Source organism: Phodopus roborovskii, unplaced genomic scaffold (genome assembly GCF_943737965.1).
Source record: "Phodopus roborovskii unplaced genomic scaffold, PHOROB, whole genome shotgun sequence".
Lineage (NCBI taxonomy): Eukaryota > Metazoa > Chordata > Mammalia > Rodentia > Cricetidae > Phodopus > Phodopus roborovskii.
Window position 1 is genome coordinate 4,084,905 of NW_026126721.1, and position 23,147 is coordinate 4,108,051.

At 41.5% G+C, this 23,147-nt stretch overlaps 1 protein-coding gene across 1 annotated transcript in view; it reads right to left on the reverse strand.

Moving 5' to 3' along the window:
* The window catches only part of Wwc3 (WWC family member 3), a 103,522-nt gene that overhangs the window by 6,768 nt on the left and 73,607 nt on the right, over positions 1-23,147 (reverse strand). Inside the window, exons 9-19 of the mRNA XM_051174881.1 lie at positions 19,321-19,563; positions 14,388-14,477; positions 13,138-13,700; positions 8,174-8,294; positions 7,065-7,139; positions 6,077-6,163; positions 4,968-5,160; positions 4,441-4,608; positions 3,934-4,085; positions 2,361-2,526; positions 1,297-1,470 (exon numbers count right to left, since the gene is read on the reverse strand). Coding sequence (XP_051030838.1) covers positions 1,297-1,470; positions 2,361-2,526; positions 3,934-4,085; positions 4,441-4,608; positions 4,968-5,160; positions 6,077-6,163; positions 7,065-7,139; positions 8,174-8,294; positions 13,138-13,700; positions 14,388-14,477; positions 19,321-19,563 — 2,032 coding nt within the window. The remainder of the gene's footprint in view (positions 1-1,296; positions 1,471-2,360; positions 2,527-3,933; positions 4,086-4,440; positions 4,609-4,967; positions 5,161-6,076; positions 6,164-7,064; positions 7,140-8,173; positions 8,295-13,137; positions 13,701-14,387; positions 14,478-19,320; positions 19,564-23,147) is intronic.

Below are 23,147 nucleotides of genomic sequence, written 5' to 3' on the forward strand. Positions count from 1 at the left end.
TCATTCACGTTTGCTATTTATTTCTGGTTTTAGTAAAATGGCTTTCTGGAAAAAGAGACTCATTCCTGGTAGAAGGACAAGCCAAGATTCAGCCAGCCCTGCTGTGCCAGTCAAGGGAAAGGTGTGGTTTTAAAGAGGAAAATAAAGAACACTTCTTTGTGGGAGCCCCTACGGATTTCATGGGGTGGTGGATCAATGGTTTTCTGTGTGAGTGCCCAAGTCTTGCCTTCCTAGCTTTATTTTCTGTACCAGTTTACAGGAGATATTCATTCAGGAAACACGGTGGCATGGAAGCTTACTTGCCCTGTGGTCATACCAACATGCATATAAACACCAAGGCTTCTAACACCATCACCAATAAATGCAGTCTTTTATACAGGGTACAGAGTTCAACGTAGCAGCTGCCAGTCTTCCTCTAAGCAGCAAACTCTGCTCTCCTACCACCCCATTGTCAAAACACATCTGAATCTGCTCCCTCGTGGTTCTGGCAGAGCATAGGCTACAGAGGGACCATGAGGATGGTATTCAGATGACTATGTCCAATGACCCATGATCATCATCACCACTTCTTAAAAACCTTTCACTGTCCAGGTCAATGGTATTACTGTCATCTTGGCACTGCCTAATCAGCTCAAATCACTGAACTCCCTTTATTCACTATAGTGGCTTGGATCTCCTATCCACCTACCAGCAGGTTTTCAGTCCCATGTACACATCATAACTTCCAAAAGTTCTAATTCTCATGCCCTACCTGTGACCAGTAACAAGTCTCCAGGAGTGGAACCTGAGTGTTTAGCAAAGCCTTCCAATGTGATTTGACTGTGTATATGCATCATTCCACAAAGGGTATGGATTTCCATGTGGGTGAACTAGAATGTACTCCTTAGAATCTACAAGTTTCAAATTTGCAGGTATACTCGGCCACTTGACCATGCTCCATGACCTTCTAAGGAACATGCTAGTGCAACCTACAGATCTCTATCCAACCCAAGACCACCCCCATCTTGACTTGCTGATGTCACAACATTTTCCCTGCCTTCATGATATGGAACACATAGAGTAGTGAAAATCTGTGGGAGGTAAAATTCAGAGGAAATCCAGAAATCAATGGGCTCAGGGCCAGGTGGCAAGCTGAGTTCCTAGCAACTGAACTTTTTCTCCACTCATACATGATACACATTCATTCACTGGTATGACTTGTGAGAGTACACATATCTTTTAGCAGAAATAGTAAAAATGAGAACATGACAAAGAGAATGAAGAAGAAAACATTGCCGACATGGGAAGAGGACTTACCCTGCAAACGTACTGGCTCCTTGCTCCTGGTGAGAAAGTCTGCGAGCGCACAATGGTGCTGCTGCGGACAAAGGGAGAGCCTCGTGCACGGCGGCTAAGCCGTTCCTTGCGAACACTCACTATGTCCTCCAGGTAAAGGTCTTCCGTGGTGGTCTCCTTGTCAACCTTGTCAACCTAGGTAGTAGGCTTTTAGTTATTACCCAATACAAGCAATACATTCAGTGTGAACAACTCCCTCTCTGAAGTTTTGCCCTGCTGGGATACTGACTTTTTAAACCTATCATGCAGAAGCAACATTGCAAGAATGTACAGTAGTTCATTTTCTCACTCCTTACTCCTAACAGCTCTCTTTTTCTATTTTTAGAGACAGAGTCCATGTAGCCCAGGCTGGCCTGAATCTCATTACATATTCCACATTGGCCTTGAACACATGGCAATCTTGCTGCCTTATACCCGCAAGAGGTAGAATGAGAAAAATGAGCCACCAGAATGCACTGAAGAAATACCAGGCTATTTTCCATAGCAATTGCACCATCTCACAACCCCACCCTTTCCAAAAGAAGGAAGGAAGAAAAGGGAAAAACATCAATCTAGTCTCCCCAGCCACTCATTTGGTGGCTTCTTTTCAATTCAACAGCATTTCAAATGTGGTATAGATAGAGTATCAATTACTCAAAACATAGTTGTCCCTGAAGATGGAAAGAGATCACCAAAGAATGGTGTAGAAAGCTAGCTTTTTTAGTTATAGCTGTCCTTTCCTTGTAATCTATGGGTGATGGACATTTCTATAGAACATACCAAGCACACATTAAGCCCTTACAGATCTTAAGCAAAGTGTTTGGTAATACAGAGCCCTTGCTTTTCTATTACCTTCAAATGGTACACATCTCCATACCTCCCAACACTCACAATTGTATGGCTATTAGTGAGTGCATGTTCTATTCCTAAATATAAGCATGTCAGTCTAACTTCCTCCAGTGCACCTGCCTCTTTTCTACCCTCTCTCCTTCTAGGACTGGCCAGGTACTATACATTCACTGACCTGCTTGACACTTTCTACTTACCTTAAGAGGCAGGGGTTGAAGTTTCTCTGGGTTGTAAGAATCTACCTGGCCAGCAAACACATGTCCATGGATGGCATCCACACCAGTGTAACAGGAGTCTGGGTAGTGGGGGCTGGTCTGGGTACAGTTGCTACAGCCACTATCAACTGAGTCAGCCTGCCAACTCCTAAAGGTAAACATTGCAATAGCCCATGAAAAGCTCAACAGAAGTGATGCCTTTCATGACTGTTTGCACAGTAGATTAGCAGAAAGAGCAAAGAGAAACTGTTTCTGTTCAATGACTAAAGACAGCTGCTATTTTCACAAAGTATGAGTATGTTTTGTAAGGAAGATAGTGCTTATATTTCTCTATCACCCAACTGGAGCCACTTAAGTTACCAAAACCTTTACCAGAAAATACCCCCCCCACTTGCTGACTGACCATTAACAGAATACCCTATCCCTCTGCCAGTTGCTCCAGAGGCACTTTTCTGTCTAAACTAAATTCAGGGGAAATCATGTGAAAAAAAAAAAAACAGTGAACTTCAAAAGACAATATTCTTCATGGAAATCTGTGGAAGGAATTAAACAGGTAAATGCTTCCATAGAGGATCTGTCAAGCCACTTCACCAGAGAGGCTCAGTAATAGTTATTGATGAATAGTTATTCATCCATTTCTTACAGCCCTTTACAGTCAAGGAATCACTGACAGGCCACTTCAAGTACCAATAGAAAGAGAAGCTGCCTGGTCATGTGATTATATGCTTCCGATGAGGAGTGTGTCCAGAAGAGTAAAGTCCACAAAGACAAAATGGATTTGTGGTAGAACAGGGTCAGAGAGAAGGGGGAATGGGAGTGACTAGCAATGGGGGTGGTGGGTGGTAAGTTCATTTCATGAAATTTCTCCATAGCTGACTATGGTTAAAACAATAACATACAAAGCCTGACATACTGCAATTATACCCCAAACTTGTGAACTGCACACTGTAAATGGCAGATAGATGAAAGCTCTATAAGGTTGGTTGTAATAGTAACAGTGGTATAATTCCTGCCCAGAATGTACAAAGCCTTAGACTTAATTCTCAGTACCTCAAAAGAAATGAAACACACAAAAACTTAAAAGAACTCTGAATCAGGTATAGTGGTATATGTCTCTAATCTTAGTACTCAGAAGGCTAAGGCAAGAGAACTAACTCCAAAGCCACCTTGGGCTAATTAGTAATAACCCATCTCCAAAAACTAAGAAGGGGGGCTTTGTTATTATTAGTCTCAGCAGAAGGGAATCCTGAAAAGAAATTCTGGACTTAAAGGAAGAAGACTGGGCACAGAGCTCTGGGTATTTCTCTTATTCAGATCAACATGAGATTCCCCCACCATAATCTGGCTCCTGAGCAATGGTTTGGTAGCATGACCCAGCACACTGTAGAAAGCCAAAGAGGGAAAGCAACTTGCATGCAGAAACACTCTCCTGAGAGCCATGTGTACTGGCCCTGGGCTAGCCTATCTGCAAGAACTTCAATTCGCCTCCATAAGGTACTTTACAGAGTTTTGCCTCTTGCTGTGGCCTGAGGGGGACAAGGAACTGGGCACTCACCTCTCAGATACAGCCTCTCCCTGCTCTTCCTTACGCTCCATCTCCAGGATCTCCTCCTCAGTATATTCCAGCTTTACACGCTCCTCTGCCAGCTCTCTCTCCACAGCTCGTAGCTGTGCTGTGGTTCTGGCCAGCAGCACTGTCACTGCATCCTGAAGGAGGGAAGGATGCTTTTGAGAAACAGCTTACCTCTTAGCCACACAGGAGAACAAACACCACCATTCCCAGCAATATACTGTTCACCATGTGCCTATAGCTCTGTGTCCACCAATTTCTATAAAAGTAGAAACCGTGAATATATTTGCATTACAAATTCATTTTCAGGAAGTGGCCTTGTATAGTAGCATGTTCCCATCTGATTCCTTCCATTGAAACTCCTTCAATGATAAACATGCTGATCTGTAGTCTATAAGGAATCTTCTTAGAAATGAGTACCAGGAACAAAGCCAGTCTCAAAGTCAAGAAAACAGCCATAAAAGATGGGCTCCTTGAGACAGGGTCATATACCGTCTTTCCAGAGCTGGCATTCATGGTGTCCTGTGTGGCACTCTCCATAACTCGCACAGGCTCTTTTGGCCTAGGCGGATCAGGGCTGGCAAAGACCTGCACAGGATACCAGCGCAGTTGCATGTCACTTGAATTGTCACAGTCGGCCAAGTTTATCTGAGCAATGCCCTGCATGGGTGTTAAAAACAAAAGGCAGAAACAGTTCTTGATGATTTTTATTCCATAGCTGTGGTCCCTTAAAATATCAACTTCGACTGCCAGAACCCACACGGTAGAAGGAGAATGAAAATTTTCCTTGGACCCCCACATGCACTGTAGCATACACACCCTCACCCCTACTTGCCTCACCTCATACAGTGTATATACAAAAACATAAATGAGTGCATAAAAAAGGACAGATGAAATCGGGAACGCAGAATAGAAGGAGGAAGAGAGAAAGAAGATGGAGTCATAAAACAGAGAGAAAGGGCGAAGAGAGGGGAAGGCGAACACATATGAGCCAGCAGAGGTCTTGCTGCTACACGTACCAGCAATTCTTCCTGTAGCTGAGGATTCACTGAACACACGTATAACTGTAGTGATTTCAATGTCAACATGCTGGAATGCACAGGGATTCTGAACACTTCATTAAACACCAGTGGAGCTTGGAATTCCAGAGACTTGGAACAGTAGGTGTTGGGAGTGCCAGAGTCGAGTGGGGGCAAGTAGACGCGGATGTGGCTGGGAACAGAGGGGAGTAAACATGTTGGTAGGCAGCATGGACTAATATGCTCACTTATTGATATGACATCAGTGGTGTGGTTCCCATCCTCCAGGTCCAAAGGACTAGTGCATCTCTGTAGATTGGATGGAACATGCCTGGCTGGCCAAGATAAGACTGGGGACTGTGAGGTTGTGCTAGACACTTTGTTTCAGTAAGAGCTCTTCTGTCCTTTCCTCACAGTTCTAGCATCCACAAAGGTAGAGACTTGTTTCCTGTGCTTTCCACCCTCGGCCTGGAACTTGGCACATAGTTCACAGGGCTGAAATGTGTGACCACTGCTGTGTGTGCCACCAGGTAAGTCGAATCCCAACGTGTATCCCCATGTTTACAAACCCACTTCACAACTAATGGATGGGGTTGGTTACCTTAGATTTGAATGGACTATTATTGGCAGTCTCCCACCTTAGTGAGACTCTCCTGGGGTCACAGAGCATAGAGAAGCAGAAATTTCTGCCACTGAGGTCAAGGTCATTAGCAGACTACCCAGTTCCCATTTCCTGTTCCTCTCCTTATCCAAGGACTCCATGAATCCAGAGTCTCAGACCTCTTGATACATATCATGGGATCACAGAGTAGAATAGGCTTGAGAACATGGTAATCCTTAATATTTCCAGTGACTGGCCCTTTCTTGGCAGCACACTGTATACCAAATGCCTCAACTAATTAAGGTCAGTATACACACATATAAAATCCTATGTACTTTACATAGATATTCCATAGCGTTTTACTGAAATTTGGGCTCCTAAACCACATTTCCCCTCCCCAGTCTGTCAAGCAGAATAAGGAATGACCTGCTTCAATGCAGAGCATGCCAGAGTAAAGTCATCAGTAGTTGTACACACAGCCTCCCGCTCTCCAATACCAGGAACTTACATTTTGCAGTCTTCCTTCATCACCAGCCCAGCAAGGTTCCTCAGCTGCAGCACATGCACAAGTAGATACTCATTCATACTGTCATGCCTATAAAACAGAGCTCATGTTCATGGACTGTAAATTCTCCATGGAAGAAACCACCCTGTCATTACATTGCAACAGTAGCCACTGACTGAGGGACATTTTATCCTATCCTACCCCCAAGGGACATTGGTGATATCTGGAAACATTTCTTATTACCAAAACTGGAAAGGGAATGTCAAATAGATGATGGATGTCAAAGACACAACTGAATACCCTACAGTGTACAAGATGAGACACCATAGCAAAGAATGACCCAATTATAAATGTCAACAGTGTCAGCACTAAGAAACCTGGACCAGAGTAACAAGAATGGGCAATTCAAAACTACAGAGACCAGAATATCTTGCTCTGCTAGCATGAACATTGTGGCCCCTGCTTTTACTGAAACTGTAAACTAGGCATCTATAAGTGCCATCCTTACAGACTACTAGATGACATATACTTGGCATAAGGAAAGGACCCTGCTATCTGCACTATGGTGAACACCGTCAACTTCTAGCATAAGTATGAAAAATATACCTCCAATATCTCAAGTTTGATGAAACTCTGATCATTCTACCTTTCTGACTCCCATATCTAAGCTAACAGTCCTCAGCTGTGGTATCAATGATGAAAGACAACAATGTAGCCACTTTTCTCTATCCCTCCTATTTTCTACCCTGTCAACACTTCTGAGACTAAAGTGCATCTGAACTATCAAGAATAGGGAAGGGGAACCTGGGTCTCTTCACTCCCTTCACCTGTCCATGGAAGTGGAAGCCACAACAATGCAGGTCCTCATTTACAGGACATCTTTAAGGCTGAAAGTTGACTGGGAATGTCAACGGTGATGGAATACCACCCAAGCGGGCCCCATTCCACAGGGCATCTTGAAGAACAACAGAAAGTTGGCTTCTATACTCACAGAAATCCCACATAGATCTGGGGCTCGTTGTTTCCATATGTTTCTCCAAAAGCAGACTCCTCAGCATCTTCATTTCTGAACACAACAGTAAATTCATTAGCTTTATTCGAAAAGGAACTGACATTAGGGATATGCATACTTTCTCTCATGCTCTGTGTCCTTTACTGAGAAGAACTTTATCAAATTGTGATTCAAGTACATATATTCATTAAGGGGCCTGGCTCAAAAGGCATGGCCAGTCACCAGAGTCCATCATGGGTTATCTCATGGATACCTACCCATAAACTTATTTCCCTCTTTCTTCCTCCCTTGCTTTAAAAAAAGGAATTATTTTTAGTTTATGTGGTAAGTGTTTTTCTGAGTGTAAGTATATGTACTATACATATGCAGTGACCATGGAAGCCAGAACAGGATATTGGAACCCTGGAAATGGGAGTAACAGATGTTTGTGAGTACCCATGTGGGTCCTGGGAACTGAACTCAGATCCCCCACAAGAGCATCAAGTGCCCTTAACCACTAAGCCATCTCTTCAGCCTATCACTCTGTTTTTAGCCCAGGCTGGCCCAGAATTTACTATATTGCCCCAGGCTGTCTTAAACTTGTGGCAATTGTTCCTGTCTCAGCTTCTGTAATGCTGAAATTATAGGTGTGAGCTGTAGCAACAGGTGTCTTGTTTCTTACTGTGCTTTTGTTTTGTTTTGACTACAAGGGGCTCCCTGTAGCTAAAGGACTAAAGAAGGAAGAGAGGGAGGAACTTCATTGCTAGAAATGCAGGTCCCTTGTAAGCACTGTGCATACTTGCTCTTTCTCAGCTCTACTGACCAGGACCAGGCAAAAAAAGCCATTCTAGAGCAACACAATAAGAACCAGCCTCCAAATGGCACACAGAAGCCTGAGGCAGATTCCCCATAGGGTTATAAGGCCCACACTCCCAAACACTAAAGGAGATAGAAAAATGTGCATGGGACTATTTCCGTATAGATCCTTTGTGTGCATACCAATAACACTCTGGCAAATGTACTTACGGGTAAGGAAACAAGGTTCCTAACCTGCATACCAATAACACTCTGGCAAGGGTACTTAGGGGTAAGGAAACAAGGTTCCTAACCTTTTAGTTAGAGGTTCAAACACCCCACTGTCACTGGCAAGGGAGTAATCTGATAGGCATGCAGAAACACGGCGAGCTCTCCTCTCCAACCTCTTGGCGCTATCTTCCCGGAGGGTCACTGCTGCAAACAAGGGATACATCTAGGTCAGGAGGTGATAGCACAGGGGACCAGGAGGACATGTATGGTAGAGTGCTGAAAAGGTACCAAATGCTCCAGACACAAGCAATGGCATGTGCATGCAGATAGACACTGTGCATGATTGTCTTTAATATTGAAAACCAAAACCAAAATGAAAGCAACAGACCTCTTGCTCTTTGGCTTTTTTTTTCTTTCTTTCTTTCTTTCTTTCTTTCTTTCTTTCTTTCTTTCTTTTTTTTTTTTTTTAAGGAAGAGGCTCACTATGTAATGTAATCCTGGATTTTTGAACTTGAGGTGTTTCTTATCCTCCTGCAAGTTGGGATTATAGTATGCACCATTATGGCTGGCACTGGCATCGTTTTTAAAAAAGTCTCTTAACTGTCTAGAAACACTCTTGGACTCATACATACATCTTGTATTTTTCCCTTTGATGATGATGAACACATAAAGTGACAGAGGTGGGAAAGCCTTAAGAGTCTGGGAGAGGAAGGCTACAAGGAAGGAATAGAGGTAGCAGGGAGTTGGAGATGGGGAGAAACAAAACCACAAAAACACACATTGTTCAAATATATCATGATAGTATATAATACATTGTATTCTGATTGACTAAAAAGTAAAATTACTTCAAAAAAGAACAATTACACAATATCAGCAGTTATGGTGAGCTGCTATTTTTCACTTTCCTTCTTTTTGCCATTTGGTATTTTCAACGATAAACCTATTTGACCTTGCTTTTATGAACACTCTTTAAAACTTATCCAAATATATCCTCACAGAATTCAATGATCTTCTAAACAAAGACCCTGGTTCATCCTTTGCAAATATTGTCTTGGAGACCTGTGCCTTGCACAGAGACGGACATCTCTCTGTTGATCTCACGTCAGTAGTCTTCTCAGCCACCACGGGCTATACTAGCTTCTGGGATAGCTTTCCTGGGTCACAATGCTACCATTCCTGAGTATTTGATTTTTATCTTTCATATCTTCTTTGAAGAGCCAAACATAATCACTGGCATTTTCTTACCTATTGTACCTTTTTCCCCCCACTGAAATGGATTCCTTTAAACAAAACCAATACAAACGTATTCAACCTTTTTAATGTTACATGTGGTTATATATGTAGGAGCCTAAAGTTTACACAGGACATACTTTGTTAAAATACAGAATACATATGACACACCAAGCTAAGCACTGCTATGCTGCCACATGCTAATAATATCTGTATCTTTGTTATCTCAATGCTTCTCATTGGCTAACCAAGTTCCTCCCATAAACTTGACACTCTGAACTGAGGGACAGGATGAGTCGAGTAACAACCCAGCTGCCTGTCTTTTTAACAAAATTATTACCCATACCAACTAAATCCAGCTCATTTAACAGATAAAGCCATAGCCTTTGGTCTCTCAATGGCATCTGTAAACAAAAGCTGGTCTTCCAATTACACGTAGTTACCAATCATGAAGGTAAGCTGCTTCTGCTCTGATAGCTAAGGACAGAAGAAGGCTCTTCCACAAGTAGCTGAAGCTATAAGACTCTCAAATGGTGACTAGAACTCTGAAGTTCTTGTCTTAGTCCCAGTCCCATGAAATGACCCCAGTCCAACTGCATGTGGAATCTCCTGGTATCTGAGCCTCTATATTGCAGATCTCTACAAATAAAACCAATGTCTGTTTCTACTCCCTACCCACCAGAGATGCTTCCTCCATACACCTTGAAATTCCTTTGAGGAAACAGTGCTAGGTAGAAATCATCCCACTTCCACAGTCTGACTCCATAGTACAACTCTAACCTAAGTAGTTCTCTCCTCATTACAATGAGAGTCTCTTCAGAGGATGGTGACCGAAAGCTCTGAATTTTCAGAGTAACAGGTGCCCTGTGTGAAAAAAGACAGCAACTTCCACACTACATAATCAAAACTCTGGGACCTCAATACAGACTTGGAAAGTAGTGTCAATGAACCAGGGGATAGAAAGAAGTCTCCTACTCATTCATTTAAAAACAAAACAAACAAACATACAAAAAACCCACACTATTTATTCCTTATTGAAGTTAGACAGACACTCAAGTCAAGGAACATGATAACCACTGCTTGATAAAGGGAAGGGGAGGACCTAAAAATCACATCATAGCCAAAGCTGCCCCTGGCATATTTAAATAATGAATGCTATTTAATTTTGGAGAAAAGTACACGAGGAAATTAATAGTAAAAGCTTTTAGAAAAATTCTTACATGACTATTATGAATAATAACATTGAAATAATAATGACAATGACAATCAATAAGCTACTACCATCCTAAGCATAATGTTATTGCAAAAGTTGTGCCCGCAGCTTGAGCAACAAAGGGGAACAAGGAGACATACGAAGGCCACTTACAGTAAACGTTTCTGTGGAGCAGCATGAGAAGAGATAAAAAAAAATCAGAGTGAAAACTATAAGATTCCAGCTAATAATCATCAATGAACAGATGAGCAAACCCAAAAGAGTTTTATGGATTTTGTCAGCATATTCTAACAAATAGGTTAAAAACAAGAAAGTATTTCAAAATCAGGATACATTTAACTTTAAAAATTCAGGAAGTACAAAACTATAGCAAAAATGTAAAAAATGTTCAAAATTATAGTCTATTCTTGCCACCTGCCCATCTAACTGCCTTAAGGTATAAAGGGGGAAAATATCACTGCTTTCTAGCTTGGGCAATTTAGATTTTATCTTACTAAAATTTGCCTGAAGCCAAACTTAGATTTTAAAGAGCAAGGATGAAAACTGGAGGGAAGTGCATGACCCTGGGCATCACCAGATGCTAGGATGAGAGGAATCCGATTAAGTATTGCTTGAATGCTATGACAGCTCTAGAATGCAGTGTTGCCAAATCACACAGGAAGGGAAGGAGCCCCTATGTGTTCAGGCTTGAAAGCAGTTTACCCATTCAGAATCCTGGGAGTATCTAGCAGGACCCAGAACCTGATTCTGTCAATTATTTCAAATTCCTAAGGACGCAAATCAAATGATGATAGTGTCATCCAAGAATCTACCACCAGGTGGCAGTATCTAAATGTAGATGAAGCAAAGCCCTCCCAGTCTAAATTGTTGGAACATAACATCATAGAATGAGAAATTAAATGAGAAAAATTTAAAAAACCCAAAGAAATCAAAATCAGAAGTTAATTCAGCTCTTCTCCCTCTAAATCTGTCTTTTCCCTGGCCCAGAGGGCCCTCATGAAAACTTTCTACATAACAAAATATTCTTGAAATTCAACCTTCAAAGAGAACTTGGGGGGGGGTGTTTAATCAAGACATATGTAGAATTCTATCATTATTTCATTTCTGTTGAGAGGAATAAGTATGGAGTGATGAACCTGTAATTGTAAAGATCAAAAAGCATAAATAAAGGTTACCTGAATGTGTGAGTTACAGAAACAATGTATCTAGGGACATACCTGTATGTTTGCAAATGTAGGGGAAGACACTAAAATAACAGAAGTCAAAAGCCAAGAGGCAACCCATAGCATAATAATCCCCAAGTAAACATGTAAATGCTAGGTAAAGATCAACTGATTTTTTTTTCAATCTATCAATTCATCTCTTAGATAACAAAAATGGTGGCAAATGGAAGAAACCATAAAGATCATCTTGTTTGGGGGCAAGAAATGTGGGATAATTCAAGGAATGTCACAGAACTAGAGGTCAACGTGACAGGGAACAGAAACTTGGCCTGCAGACTGCTTGTATAAAGCCATTTCCACTACACCACATTATTTCAGTATTCCAGTTTTATTTGTAACCATCTGTTGGATATACAGCCAAAACAATTTTTCTCAGGATTCTCAGTCTCCACACTACTGAAATTTTGGATTAAGCCATTTTTGTTGTTGCAGGGACAAAGCTATGTATTACAGGAGGTTTAGAAACTCCCCTAGCCTCATTCCACTAGATACCAAAAGTATGCTCTCTGCCCAATTTGTGAGAGACAGGTGTTTCTCCAAACATTGCCAAATTTCCTTCGGGGCAGGGAGGAAAGAACCACCATGCTATTAAATTATCTACTGCTTGCCTAAGTTAATATCTAGAATATTTTTGCTGTGTAAATAAATGAAAGTTGACTACATGGGCCGAACTTCAGGTACAGGAAACCTTGTTCTTGGAGTTACATTACAGTAGGCAATAGTTTCTCAAATAGCATTGTAGTATCAATAAGAAGTTGAAGTAACAAAACTGGGTAAATGCTGAGTCCTGTATAGTCTGTTGGTCCTCCATCCAGAGAACAACAGAGAAATGACTGGGTGCTAACTGGAGTGTCTTCTGAAATGGCACAATAAGAATTAGTTCCACATCTGATAGAATTATATACTTAGAAACAAAGGTGTCTGGCTAAAGAGAGAAGTCTTTGTGACAGAAGAAATAAATGTTTCTACCAAGATGCAGTTAGATGTAAGTCTACATGCTGATCTGAGGAGAGCATAAACAGAAAATTCCCTCTTAGCACATGCCCTACTAAGTGCACTGAGCTCCTAGTAACTCTTTATTTGCATTTGAATATTAATGCCTATGGGTAAGACTATGTAGATCTTAATGTTACTATTCCATAAATAAATACAAAAATAAAGTACAGTCCATAAATGAGCTGATTACAACTTCATCAATATCAACCTTTCCTGACACAGAAAGGAAAGACTAATGAAGATATGGCCTCTTCCTAACCCTATCAATATTTTAAAACTACTACCTTACCAGCAAGTCAAAAGTCACCAGCCACAAAGCCACAGCCCACATCTCCACTCCCCCCTGCCCCTGCCAGAAACTCAGGCCTTTCTTCCCATCACTTACTTCCACTAGTGGGAGTCACAAGTTGGGGCCCCCGCTCTCGGGGTCCTTCCCCATCCACAGAGATTCCATGTGGCTGAAGTGTTGCAGTTCCCTGCAAATCTTCATCTCCTAGAGTAGAGGCCTGTGACCGCAGTCTGTCCAGTGTTCCCAGGCCTGGCACCTCAAAGTTGTCAGTCATCTGTGCCAGAGGGGAGTCCCTCGAAGCTGGGAGGAAAGGTGTGTCTAAGGGAGAGCTCGGGGGTGACAGAGAAGACAAGGAGGAGCGAGAGGACAGTGAAGCCAGAGACTGGGGTGTATCCAGGGATCTCCTTTGCTTGTGGAAGCCCGAGTGGCTCTGTGGGTCTGTGAAGGGGACATCACGTCCCAGGGAATCAAAGGGGATCAAATCAAAGCGCAGAAGTTGGCCACACTCAGCATCAGTCTTCTCATACTGTGGGAGGCCATAGATGTCTGTAAAGCTGATGGAGCTAAGGGAGCCACGGCTGGAAGCAAGTGAGCCCCTGCTGGAGGCCAAGGACCCACGGCTGCTCCCAGATGACACAGTCAGGGTGCTGGCAGATAGGCTGAAAGAAAAGAGCCATGGTCTCAGAAAAAACACATGCTACTCCCACTACCCACCACATGGTTCCTGCGATGGAGCCTCAGGAAAGAACAGAGCCACCAAGAATTCAGTTCTAAGCTTGAGAGCAACTGAGCAGAGTTTGCTACTTATCTCTTTTGAATGACAGTCAGTGCCCAAAAGCGACTTCTTCCTGAGTCGGAGGAATAACTGATAATGTCATTTGTACAAAGCCTTTTACATCCTGCTTCATTACACAGTAAGGGCTTGACATTATGCATCCAGATGTTGCTTTTACAAAAAAAAAAAAGCCCCATAATAAAAGAGTACATAGATGAATGCTTTTGAAGCTGTTAAGTAAATTATGCATTCCTTTAATAAATTTGACTTCATAATTGAGCTCCATATCCTCCTGCCTCAGCCTTCCACGTGACAGAATTACAGGCAACTATAATAGAGTCAGATTTACTTATTCTGAAACCACAATTGGCTCTCCTTATTTTATCTGAGTTGCATGTTAGCAAATTATGTACAAAAGAAGCATATCTACTTTTCTACTCTGTTAAATACAACTTCAGGTTCCAAACCTAAAAGAAACTATAAAGTTCTAGCAAATGTCATTGTAATATAATGCATGTCTGAAATATAATAATAAAATTATTAAGTATACATTTCCCTTATAAAAATTTACCTCTTTAACTGGGATTGAAGATATGATGTTAAACGTGTAGCTTCTTCAAGCTGCATAAGCAGACAATTTCTTTTTTCTTGAAGTAGAATCCTATAGATACAAAAATAGTCATTTCCTGGGTAGGGGAATTCTTTTTTATAACAAGGAATTCAGCTATAGGGTTTAGGAATGCAGTTTAATGATACATTTGCCCTGTGTACCTATGGACCTGGATTCCATCCCTACCATCATATGGAGAAGAGGCAGAAACAAAGGAGGGGGAGGGGGAAAGGGAAAGAGAGGAATGAGGGAGAGTGGAAGAGAAAGAGGGACAGAGGAGAAACTCAACTATAAATGTCCCATAAATAATTCAGGTTGCAATGATTAAGTGAACTCTAAAGGCATACAATATAAATGGTAATGTAATAAAAAGGTTTTGTCTTATTTGGAAAATACATCCCTGGAACTCTAAGTTACCTGAAATACTTGATACATACATGGTTGGAGCAAGTAAATGAAAGGAAGAGTAAGTCTATGTATGGATGAAGAGATGAACTCGTGAAGGTGAGTGGACAAGTGGGAAGGCAGATGGATGGACAGTATGTGAATGTGCATATGAATGGGTGATTAAGGTGAGTGAAGGGTAAATGGGTACGAGAACAGACAGAACAAGCTTGGCTCAAATGCACAACATGCATTAATTTTTCTGGGATTCCTTACAGCAAATCCAACCCTTTCATCCTAGGCCCTCTTAGGCAAAAACTATGTAAAGTTCCATTGACATTACAGTAAAACATGCCCTATAACAATTTGCCACTGTTTCAAACATCTTCATAACTGAATACATTCATTACACAACACATTTTAAAGCTGAATAACATACATTAAAACAAATAATGTTCAAAGTATGGTCCACAGACCCTAGGGGAATCCCTGTCAAAGATGCTAAAATATCTCCTCTTCTTTATTACGGACTGTGAGCAGAAAAATATTCATGTGTTCACCACAAAAAATATAACAACAGGCCAAGTGCTCTACCAATTGCCTTCTAGAAAGCCAGATGTTTAAAAAGTTTATTATAAAAATGTTAAAGTACTATTCTTTCTTTTTAAATTCAAAAACATTATCAGCCATAAAATTTTTATTTCTAATGTGGCCTTGTTATTAAGTAATGTCAAACTCATTTATAAATCATTAATTACTGACAGAAAAAAAAACAGGACTCTTTGGGAGTCCTTAGTAATTTTAACAATGGAAGGAATTATCTGGGAACCAACAACTTGAGAAAAGCTATAATACATGCTTATTAATGCAATAGTTTTTAAGATTCTACTTACCTATATTTTTGAAGGAAAACATTTTATTTGTTCAAAGAAAACTTAAGCAACACAATGCTCTCTTGGGTGAACTGCTTTAATATGATATTTAGAAGTCTTGTATTAGTGCATAAGAAAGGACAATGCCCTTAACACGTGGAATCATGCCATACTTCATTTCCTGTTGGTTATTTGATTCTATGTCACTTAACAGATGAGAAAACAAATACTCATGGAATGAAAGTAACTTGCCTTGGCTATAGAAGTTCAAAGCTGGGTTATCAGCATGAACCTAAAGGCAGGGCAATTTACCAGACTCCAGTGTTTCTACTTCCCAGCATTCTTCTTCTGTTGTTAATATGTGACAAGAGGGTATCTTTTCATCAAAAAACATTTCAAAAATTTTGGGTCATGCTTAAATTCCTACCTAAGGCTTTGCAATGGAAAAGGCACCAAACTCTCATCTTTAGTTTCTTTTCCAGAAAATTGAGGAAGAATAAAATAAAATGAGTTTCAGTCATGTTCCCTCATTGGGCTTTCTGTACATAACTGTCTTCATAAATTACTTTGGAGCTGGGACAGGCAAAGATTGATTGGGTCCTGGTCATTTCACTACACAAATTTAGCCTCAGTTGGTCCCTCTATTCCACCTCCACTCTGGGTCTAACCATAGACTGTCCTACAAGAAACTGTCTACCATGAGACCCCACATTTAAATTGGGGGTAAAATGACACTAAGAAATGTACCCAGTAGCCATTTTACAGAAGTTGTCACCAGCTGCAGAAACCCTTTGGGGCATCTAGTCTCATCTTATAAGCAGTAATTGATACAAAGTGCAAAGGAGATAGGTACTCAGCATGCATGCCTGTTCTCCTTTATCAGATGTCATTTTCTAGCAGATTAGGATATTTACTAGGACCTATTCAGCTCTTATTGAGGGTTCTTGTCCCAGAACTGAGTACCCAAGCTGATCCCACAAGAGACCACAAGTTGGATGAAAACTAGTCCAGCTTTGCTACTGTCTTATTCCTTGGTCCCAGGCATTGGAGCTAACATTGTTCTCTGAGGGTTCTGAAGATGTGTACCCTGTGCCCACAGCACTGGCAAGTGCTGAAACTTCACACGGTGAGGGAAACCATTGTCAAGAAAAGTTCAGTAGCATTGTTTTCTTTGAGATTCAGACTCAGCTGTAGGTTTGCAGTGAGATGGTAGGGTATGCTGTCATCTCGGGCAAATTAAAATTCATCCTTTTCATTACTAGGCTAAGATGAACTCTCCAAACCCTTCTTTCTTCCAATGTTGCCATGAACTCTGAGCTCCAAGTGCCTTCAGACTATTCATCTACCCTAAAGATTAACAATGAGCATTCAAACATCAAGATTGCTAGGCAATATGATGAACAGTCAGAAGTCACAGTGAAAATGGGTGTAGCAGTGCACACCTTTAATCTCAGCATTCAAAGGCAGGTGGATCTGTATGAGTTGGAGCCCAGCCTGGTCTATATGGTGAGTATATATAGTCAGAGCTACATAGTGAGACCCTGTCTCAAAACAAACAGACAGACAGATAGACAGACAGACAAAAAATAAAATAAAAAAGAGGTCACAATGAAATCAGCACTAAATGTACTGCACAGCTAAGTAATTCTGATTACTTAAACTCTATGACAATATGTAGACAATGCTCAGGAAGATACAATTTAGGGTCAGGTCAATATACTGAACTGGAGCTAGTCAGTGTATTAACAAAGTGGGGGTCCCCAAAGCTCGGCAGATAGCCACAGATAAACCACTGACAGCTGTTAAATGTGGAAAGCAGACCAAGCCTTCGGCACACTCCACAATCACAGGCAGCAAATGGAAACCAGGAGACGTGGCACATGATGAAAGGCTGAACAACTTGGCATCAGAGAATACAAAAGACACAGGCTTCAGGTGTCTTGTGCTTGAAAGAGTCTCAAGAGTAACTGAGGAGAGGCACGTTCAGTAACGGACTCACAAAAGGCTGCCGACTTCCTACTGCAAAAGAAAGAGCTGGCTTCCCTGGCTAGAAATCAAAGTTGAAGATAAAAGCAATAGGGTGACACCCACAATGCTACAGGGAGCAATTCCCCCCCCCCAGGCAACAGAGGCTCCCTGTTCTGGAGCTGGGACACCACCTGTGCGCCCCCCCCCCCACAATCTCCCTGTAGTTGCTCCGATCCTACACAGGCACTGCTCTGCAAACACAGGCAGAAATCAAAAGGGAAACAGTGTAAATGATGCTCCTCCTTCTTCCCTCTCTATCCATGTCCTCCACCACTTCTTTATGTTTGCTTCTCATTTTGTAAAGATAACATGTTCCTCTGTAATCTACTACCCAACTCTGAAACTCAATATGTACCCTAAGCAGATCTCAAAATCAGGGCAATTATCCCACTTCTAAGGGCTGGGATTACAGGTGTGAGCCATCAAACCTGGCTTTCATGCTTCAGCTCTGAGTTGGCACCTGGAACCTTGGGAAGCATCTGGCACCTCTCATGGCACAGAAGGCACATGATTCCATTTCCCAAATATTCTATAAGGAAACATGCCAGGCAGTTACTGTTCTCAGGGGAAGTGGAACATCCCTGAACTGGGAGTCCCAAATCTGAATATGAAGAATGTAAAGATTTAGGATTTTGGAGCATTTCAGATTTTAAATTGTCAGAATAGAAATTCATATAAGTGCATCTCCAAAAAACTGAAGAATTAAAATTAAAAAACAAAACAAAACCTCTAGCCCCAAGAGGAGCAACATGCCTGTGATCCCAGGACCTGAATGGAAGAGGCAGGAGAATCGGTAATGCAAGGCTAACCTTAGCTACACAGCAAGTTAGAGCCAGCATGTGTACATACGTCCCTGTCTCAAACAATGAAGGAAGAAATAAACAAAGGAAGGGAGGGAAGGAGGAAAGAAATAAGGAGAGAAAAGAAAAGAAAGAAAGAACAAAGAGAAGAGAAAGGATTTTAGGGGGTGTAGCTTGATGACTAAAGAGTTATCCAAAAATATAAAAATTAAAAAATAAACTTGGCAACAAATAGGGTGGTGGTGCACACCTTTAATCCCAGCACTCAGGAATCACAGCAGGATCTCTGTGAGTTCGAGTCCAGCCTAGTCTACAGAGTGAGTTCCAAAACAGGCTCCAAAGCAATACAGAGAAACACTGTCTCAAAAACCAAAACAAATAAACAAATGAATAAAATAAATATAAAAACAAAATACTCTGGGGCTAGTCAGATGGTTCAGCAGGTAAAAAGAGGCATCTACTGCCAACCCTAGTGACCTGGGTTCAATATCCAGGACCCTCATTACAGCAGAAGAACTGACTGCTACCAATTTTCCTGGGACCTTCACATTAGTATTGTGGCTCACACTCACATTCATTCATATACACACATATACTAAATAAATAAAATGTAACGAAAGTTTTTAAATAAAATAAAACATGCCAAAATTGGAAACATTTCTGGGCTCAAATATTTTACTCAAGGACTGTTCAGCCTATATCAATTAAGAACATCCTCAAGCCATATACAAGTCATCCGTTTAGTGTTTCTAGTTTGGTTCATTTCTACAAGGTTAGCTGCTGTCCCCCAAATCCTGGAAAGCCACACACCTTTCTGTGGCGCCCTGTGCAGATGTGGCCCGAGCACGTTGGATCTCCTCCTCCAGGCGCCTCCTTTCCTCTTCCAGACGGGCCACATCTTCTGCCGAACTCCGCTGCTGAATAATGAGCTGCAGCTCCTGCAACAGGGCCTCCTTTTCTTTGATGAGCTGCAGCCGGTCCCTGTCGGCCTCGGCCATGCCGGGCCATGACTCGTTAGCCAGCTGAGCCAGCTGTTGCTGAATATTGGAGACTCTGAGACAGAGAGAGGGGCAGGAAGAGATAGGAATGAACAGAAAACCTGATGTGGGCACATTTTCACCATTGCTGACTCTATAAACTCACTGGGTTAAATAAATGGTGAGATAATTGCTCTGACCTTTAACTTAATAGCATTTGGAAATGAGGGGTCCTGAAAGCACTAGAGAAGGCTGAGCTGTGAGGTGACAATAATTACATTGTACTTGATTCAAAGAATCGACAAAAAGGCTAGCAGTCCTGAACATATCCATACTGTGTTCCCTACTTGATGTCATCACAGAGAGGACAGAAGCTGTTCATGTCTTCTTTTCCCACCTCCATCAGTATCTAGACTTTCATCCAAGAGACGCCTCTGCCTTTCTGCCCCCTCATCCAGGGATAAACACTAGCAGACACATTGGGAAAATAAAAGGAGGAAAATGCATTCATCAGGAATGTTTCAGAAACAGTACTGGGGCCCCAGACTCCACATCTGTTCCTTCCTGCCCCAGAGCCCTTGGCCAGGTGGGATTGAAAAGTGCCTAAAGGAGGGGCAAATACTCAACAAAAGCTGAGTGCTTGAACACTTCCCGGACCCTAAATTTCCAAGTGCTTGCCTGGCAAACAGATTTCATCTCTTATGCCCTGAAGTGGTGTTGAATTTAGATTAAATAAAATAGACATAGCTTGTATTTTGAAAACATACTTAAAAGTAAGATCAGTATGTTTTAGATAAGGGTTCTTTAAGAAAAAAACTAGGAATGCCAGACCCAACGTGAACCCAGTGCTGTGGAATACGAAGTTTGGCACGCATGCCTAAAAATGAAATCCAAAGACTTCATTGAGATGACAGAAATCTGTGAGAACATGTAAGTGTCAGGCACCACACAGCCTTAAGGCGGTGATTATGAAAGTGGAGCCTCAGGACTGGCGCCTCGGGATCACCTGGGAGCAGTTAGAAAGGCAACCATCAGGCCCAAGCAAGATCTACTGACTCCTACGCCATGAGGTTGGGGTCTTGGCAAGCCCTCTGGGCTCTTCTGCTACTCACTCAAGTTGAACAGGCAGGACTCTCAGCGCTTCCTCCTCTGCAACTCTGCCCAGTCTGGAAGGTGCTAACTGACCTTTAGGGAGTTACATCAGGCAATGACAGGATGTTGTTCTTCACTAAAATGGGAATGGCAGAGGTAGGGCAGGAGCACACATGAGACTGCCTACCTCCTGTGCCCGGGACACATGACACTAACTGTATCTGGCTTCTTGCCTGCTAGGTCCAGCCCTCACAATCTTTCTCAAACCTGAGCTCCACATAGACTCACCAATCGATTGGAGTTACCACATGCATTAAATAAACTGTGGCCCAGGCCTGTGCCACATGAAGCTGCCTGATCTAGATATGTGTGCATGGACACACGAAGGCTGGAGAATTGGACAGATAAAGAACCAACCCAAAACCCCAAAACCCACAGTCCCGGAAAGAAAAGGATCTGCAGGCTAAAGTTTAAGTGTACGCAACTTTCTCAAGCCCAGTTCTCCATAAAGGTTTTTAAAAAAAATCTACTTGTGTATAAGTAGTTTTATTAGTTAAGTTGTTTTCTAACTTAAAACTAATATTCTGAAAATGTGCTGGAAAATGAGGCCAAACCATGTTATTGAAAAAAGTAATGTCAGGGGCAACTAAGCAGAGCTTAAGCATCCACCTAAGTCTAATTAGTGGAATTAGAAATTTATGGCAGTAATATATAACTGAAATCCAAGAAAAACACTCTGAACAGGACCATAAACAATCCAGTGGCAAATTAGACATTATATCCAACAAAATTTCTAGAACAATCTATTATAAGCTAAGAGAAAGGTAAAGATGAAATATACAAGACTTGAAGACTAATGAGAAAATCTGGCTATGTTCTCACAGCAAATTTTTATTTCAGTTTATCTGCTATTTAGGAAAGCCTATCAAAGGTAGGCTAAAACTAGCCACATCTGTCACACTTTTGATACAAAAAGACATTCTCAAAATCACCCCTTTTGAGTTCTTACAGAATTTTTCTGCGCACACGCACACATGTGTGCGTATTTTACTAGAGCAATTTCCTGGACAGCATACATGCTAAGTAAACACTTATCACTAAGCTATATCCCACCACACACCACACTACCAGAGCAGTCTGAATTTCCTATGGTTTAAATGCGAACAGATCAAGACTCCATTAAGACTGGCAGCTCTATACTAGATGGTACTTACAAGGATTCAATTTTCTGAGGGTGGCAAAAGATCCAGTTCCAGATAATTCTAACCTTCTCAGGAAAATATCAAGGGGTTCACACTATCTACAAAAATCAATGAGCAGGAAAGCTTAATTATGGGAATAAGGAGGAGAAGCACAGTTTCAAAGGGCCTGCTCACCTCAACCATAATGAAAGAGTAGAACAGCCAAAGTCAAACCATGTAGTATAACTTTTCATAGTTCACAGGAAAAATGTGCTAGGAAGAGCCAACCTCTCTAGCAGAAACAAGATCCGGATGAGGATGATTTCTTGCAACCCATCTGGAAAAGTTGTTTGGGTCATGCTGAAAACTAGGCAGGCATTTCTATGTTTAAGCACATTGCTTTGTTAATTCCGACCTCACAACAATGAAGACACTTATAAGATGCTTGTCAAGCAACCTCAGAATCTAGAATACTGACATGTTGGAAAAGGCAATCCCTTTCTTCATGACCACACTCTAGATGGAGACTTTTGATCACCCTTCAGCCAGGTCAAAAGAGGCACGTTTGTCTGTGGTCTGTCTTTTCTAGAAGCCAAAAGCCCTAGACGGAAGGATTTCCCCAACAAATGTCCGCTAGCACAGTTCCCTGGTCTTTCAGTAGCATGCCCTGGGCTAAGGCCCTGGAACAAAGCCATAGGCAAGGAGCATCCTTACTACTGGAGGTTTCCATGAGGAAGCAGATTTCCTGCTTGAGGCAAAACACAGACGTGCCAAGGTCTGTGCACCTTCTTCTAGATCTATGCTGAATAGTTTATATACTGCTTGAAGGCTCATTCCTGGGAGGGCCATCATTCCAATTCTGAGCATTAAAGGAAAAACAATTTCCAGAAATGCTTTTCTTTGAAGAATCATTTCAATGAGATTCAGTGCTTGAAAACCATGATGAAGGTTTCCAGAAAAGCAAACAAACAAACAATAAATTTCCAAGACTATTTTTAAAGACCCCTAAAAGCTACATGAAATTTGGAAAGGACTTCCTTCCTTTCTCTTTCTTTTTTTATGTACAAATCCACTATATGCTTTTCCTTTTGATACGTAAAACATCTTATAGCTTACATATAACCATTCACAAATGCCTTTAAGAGCTTTAAAACATATGTTTCCCCATACCCTGAGAGTGAAAAAAAAATGAAAGCAAAATCTCACTTTAGGTTTCATATTTATTACCTGATTTCTAAGTTCTATTCCATGAGCAGGTCTAATATAGAAGTAAAATATGAACTGTTTGGTTCTGACATCTGACCAAGTGTATTTTCTGTCATAACCAAGGCATGTCAAACCATGAATGGAAACCTGTGTTTGGGCTGCAGAAACTACTCAGATCTTT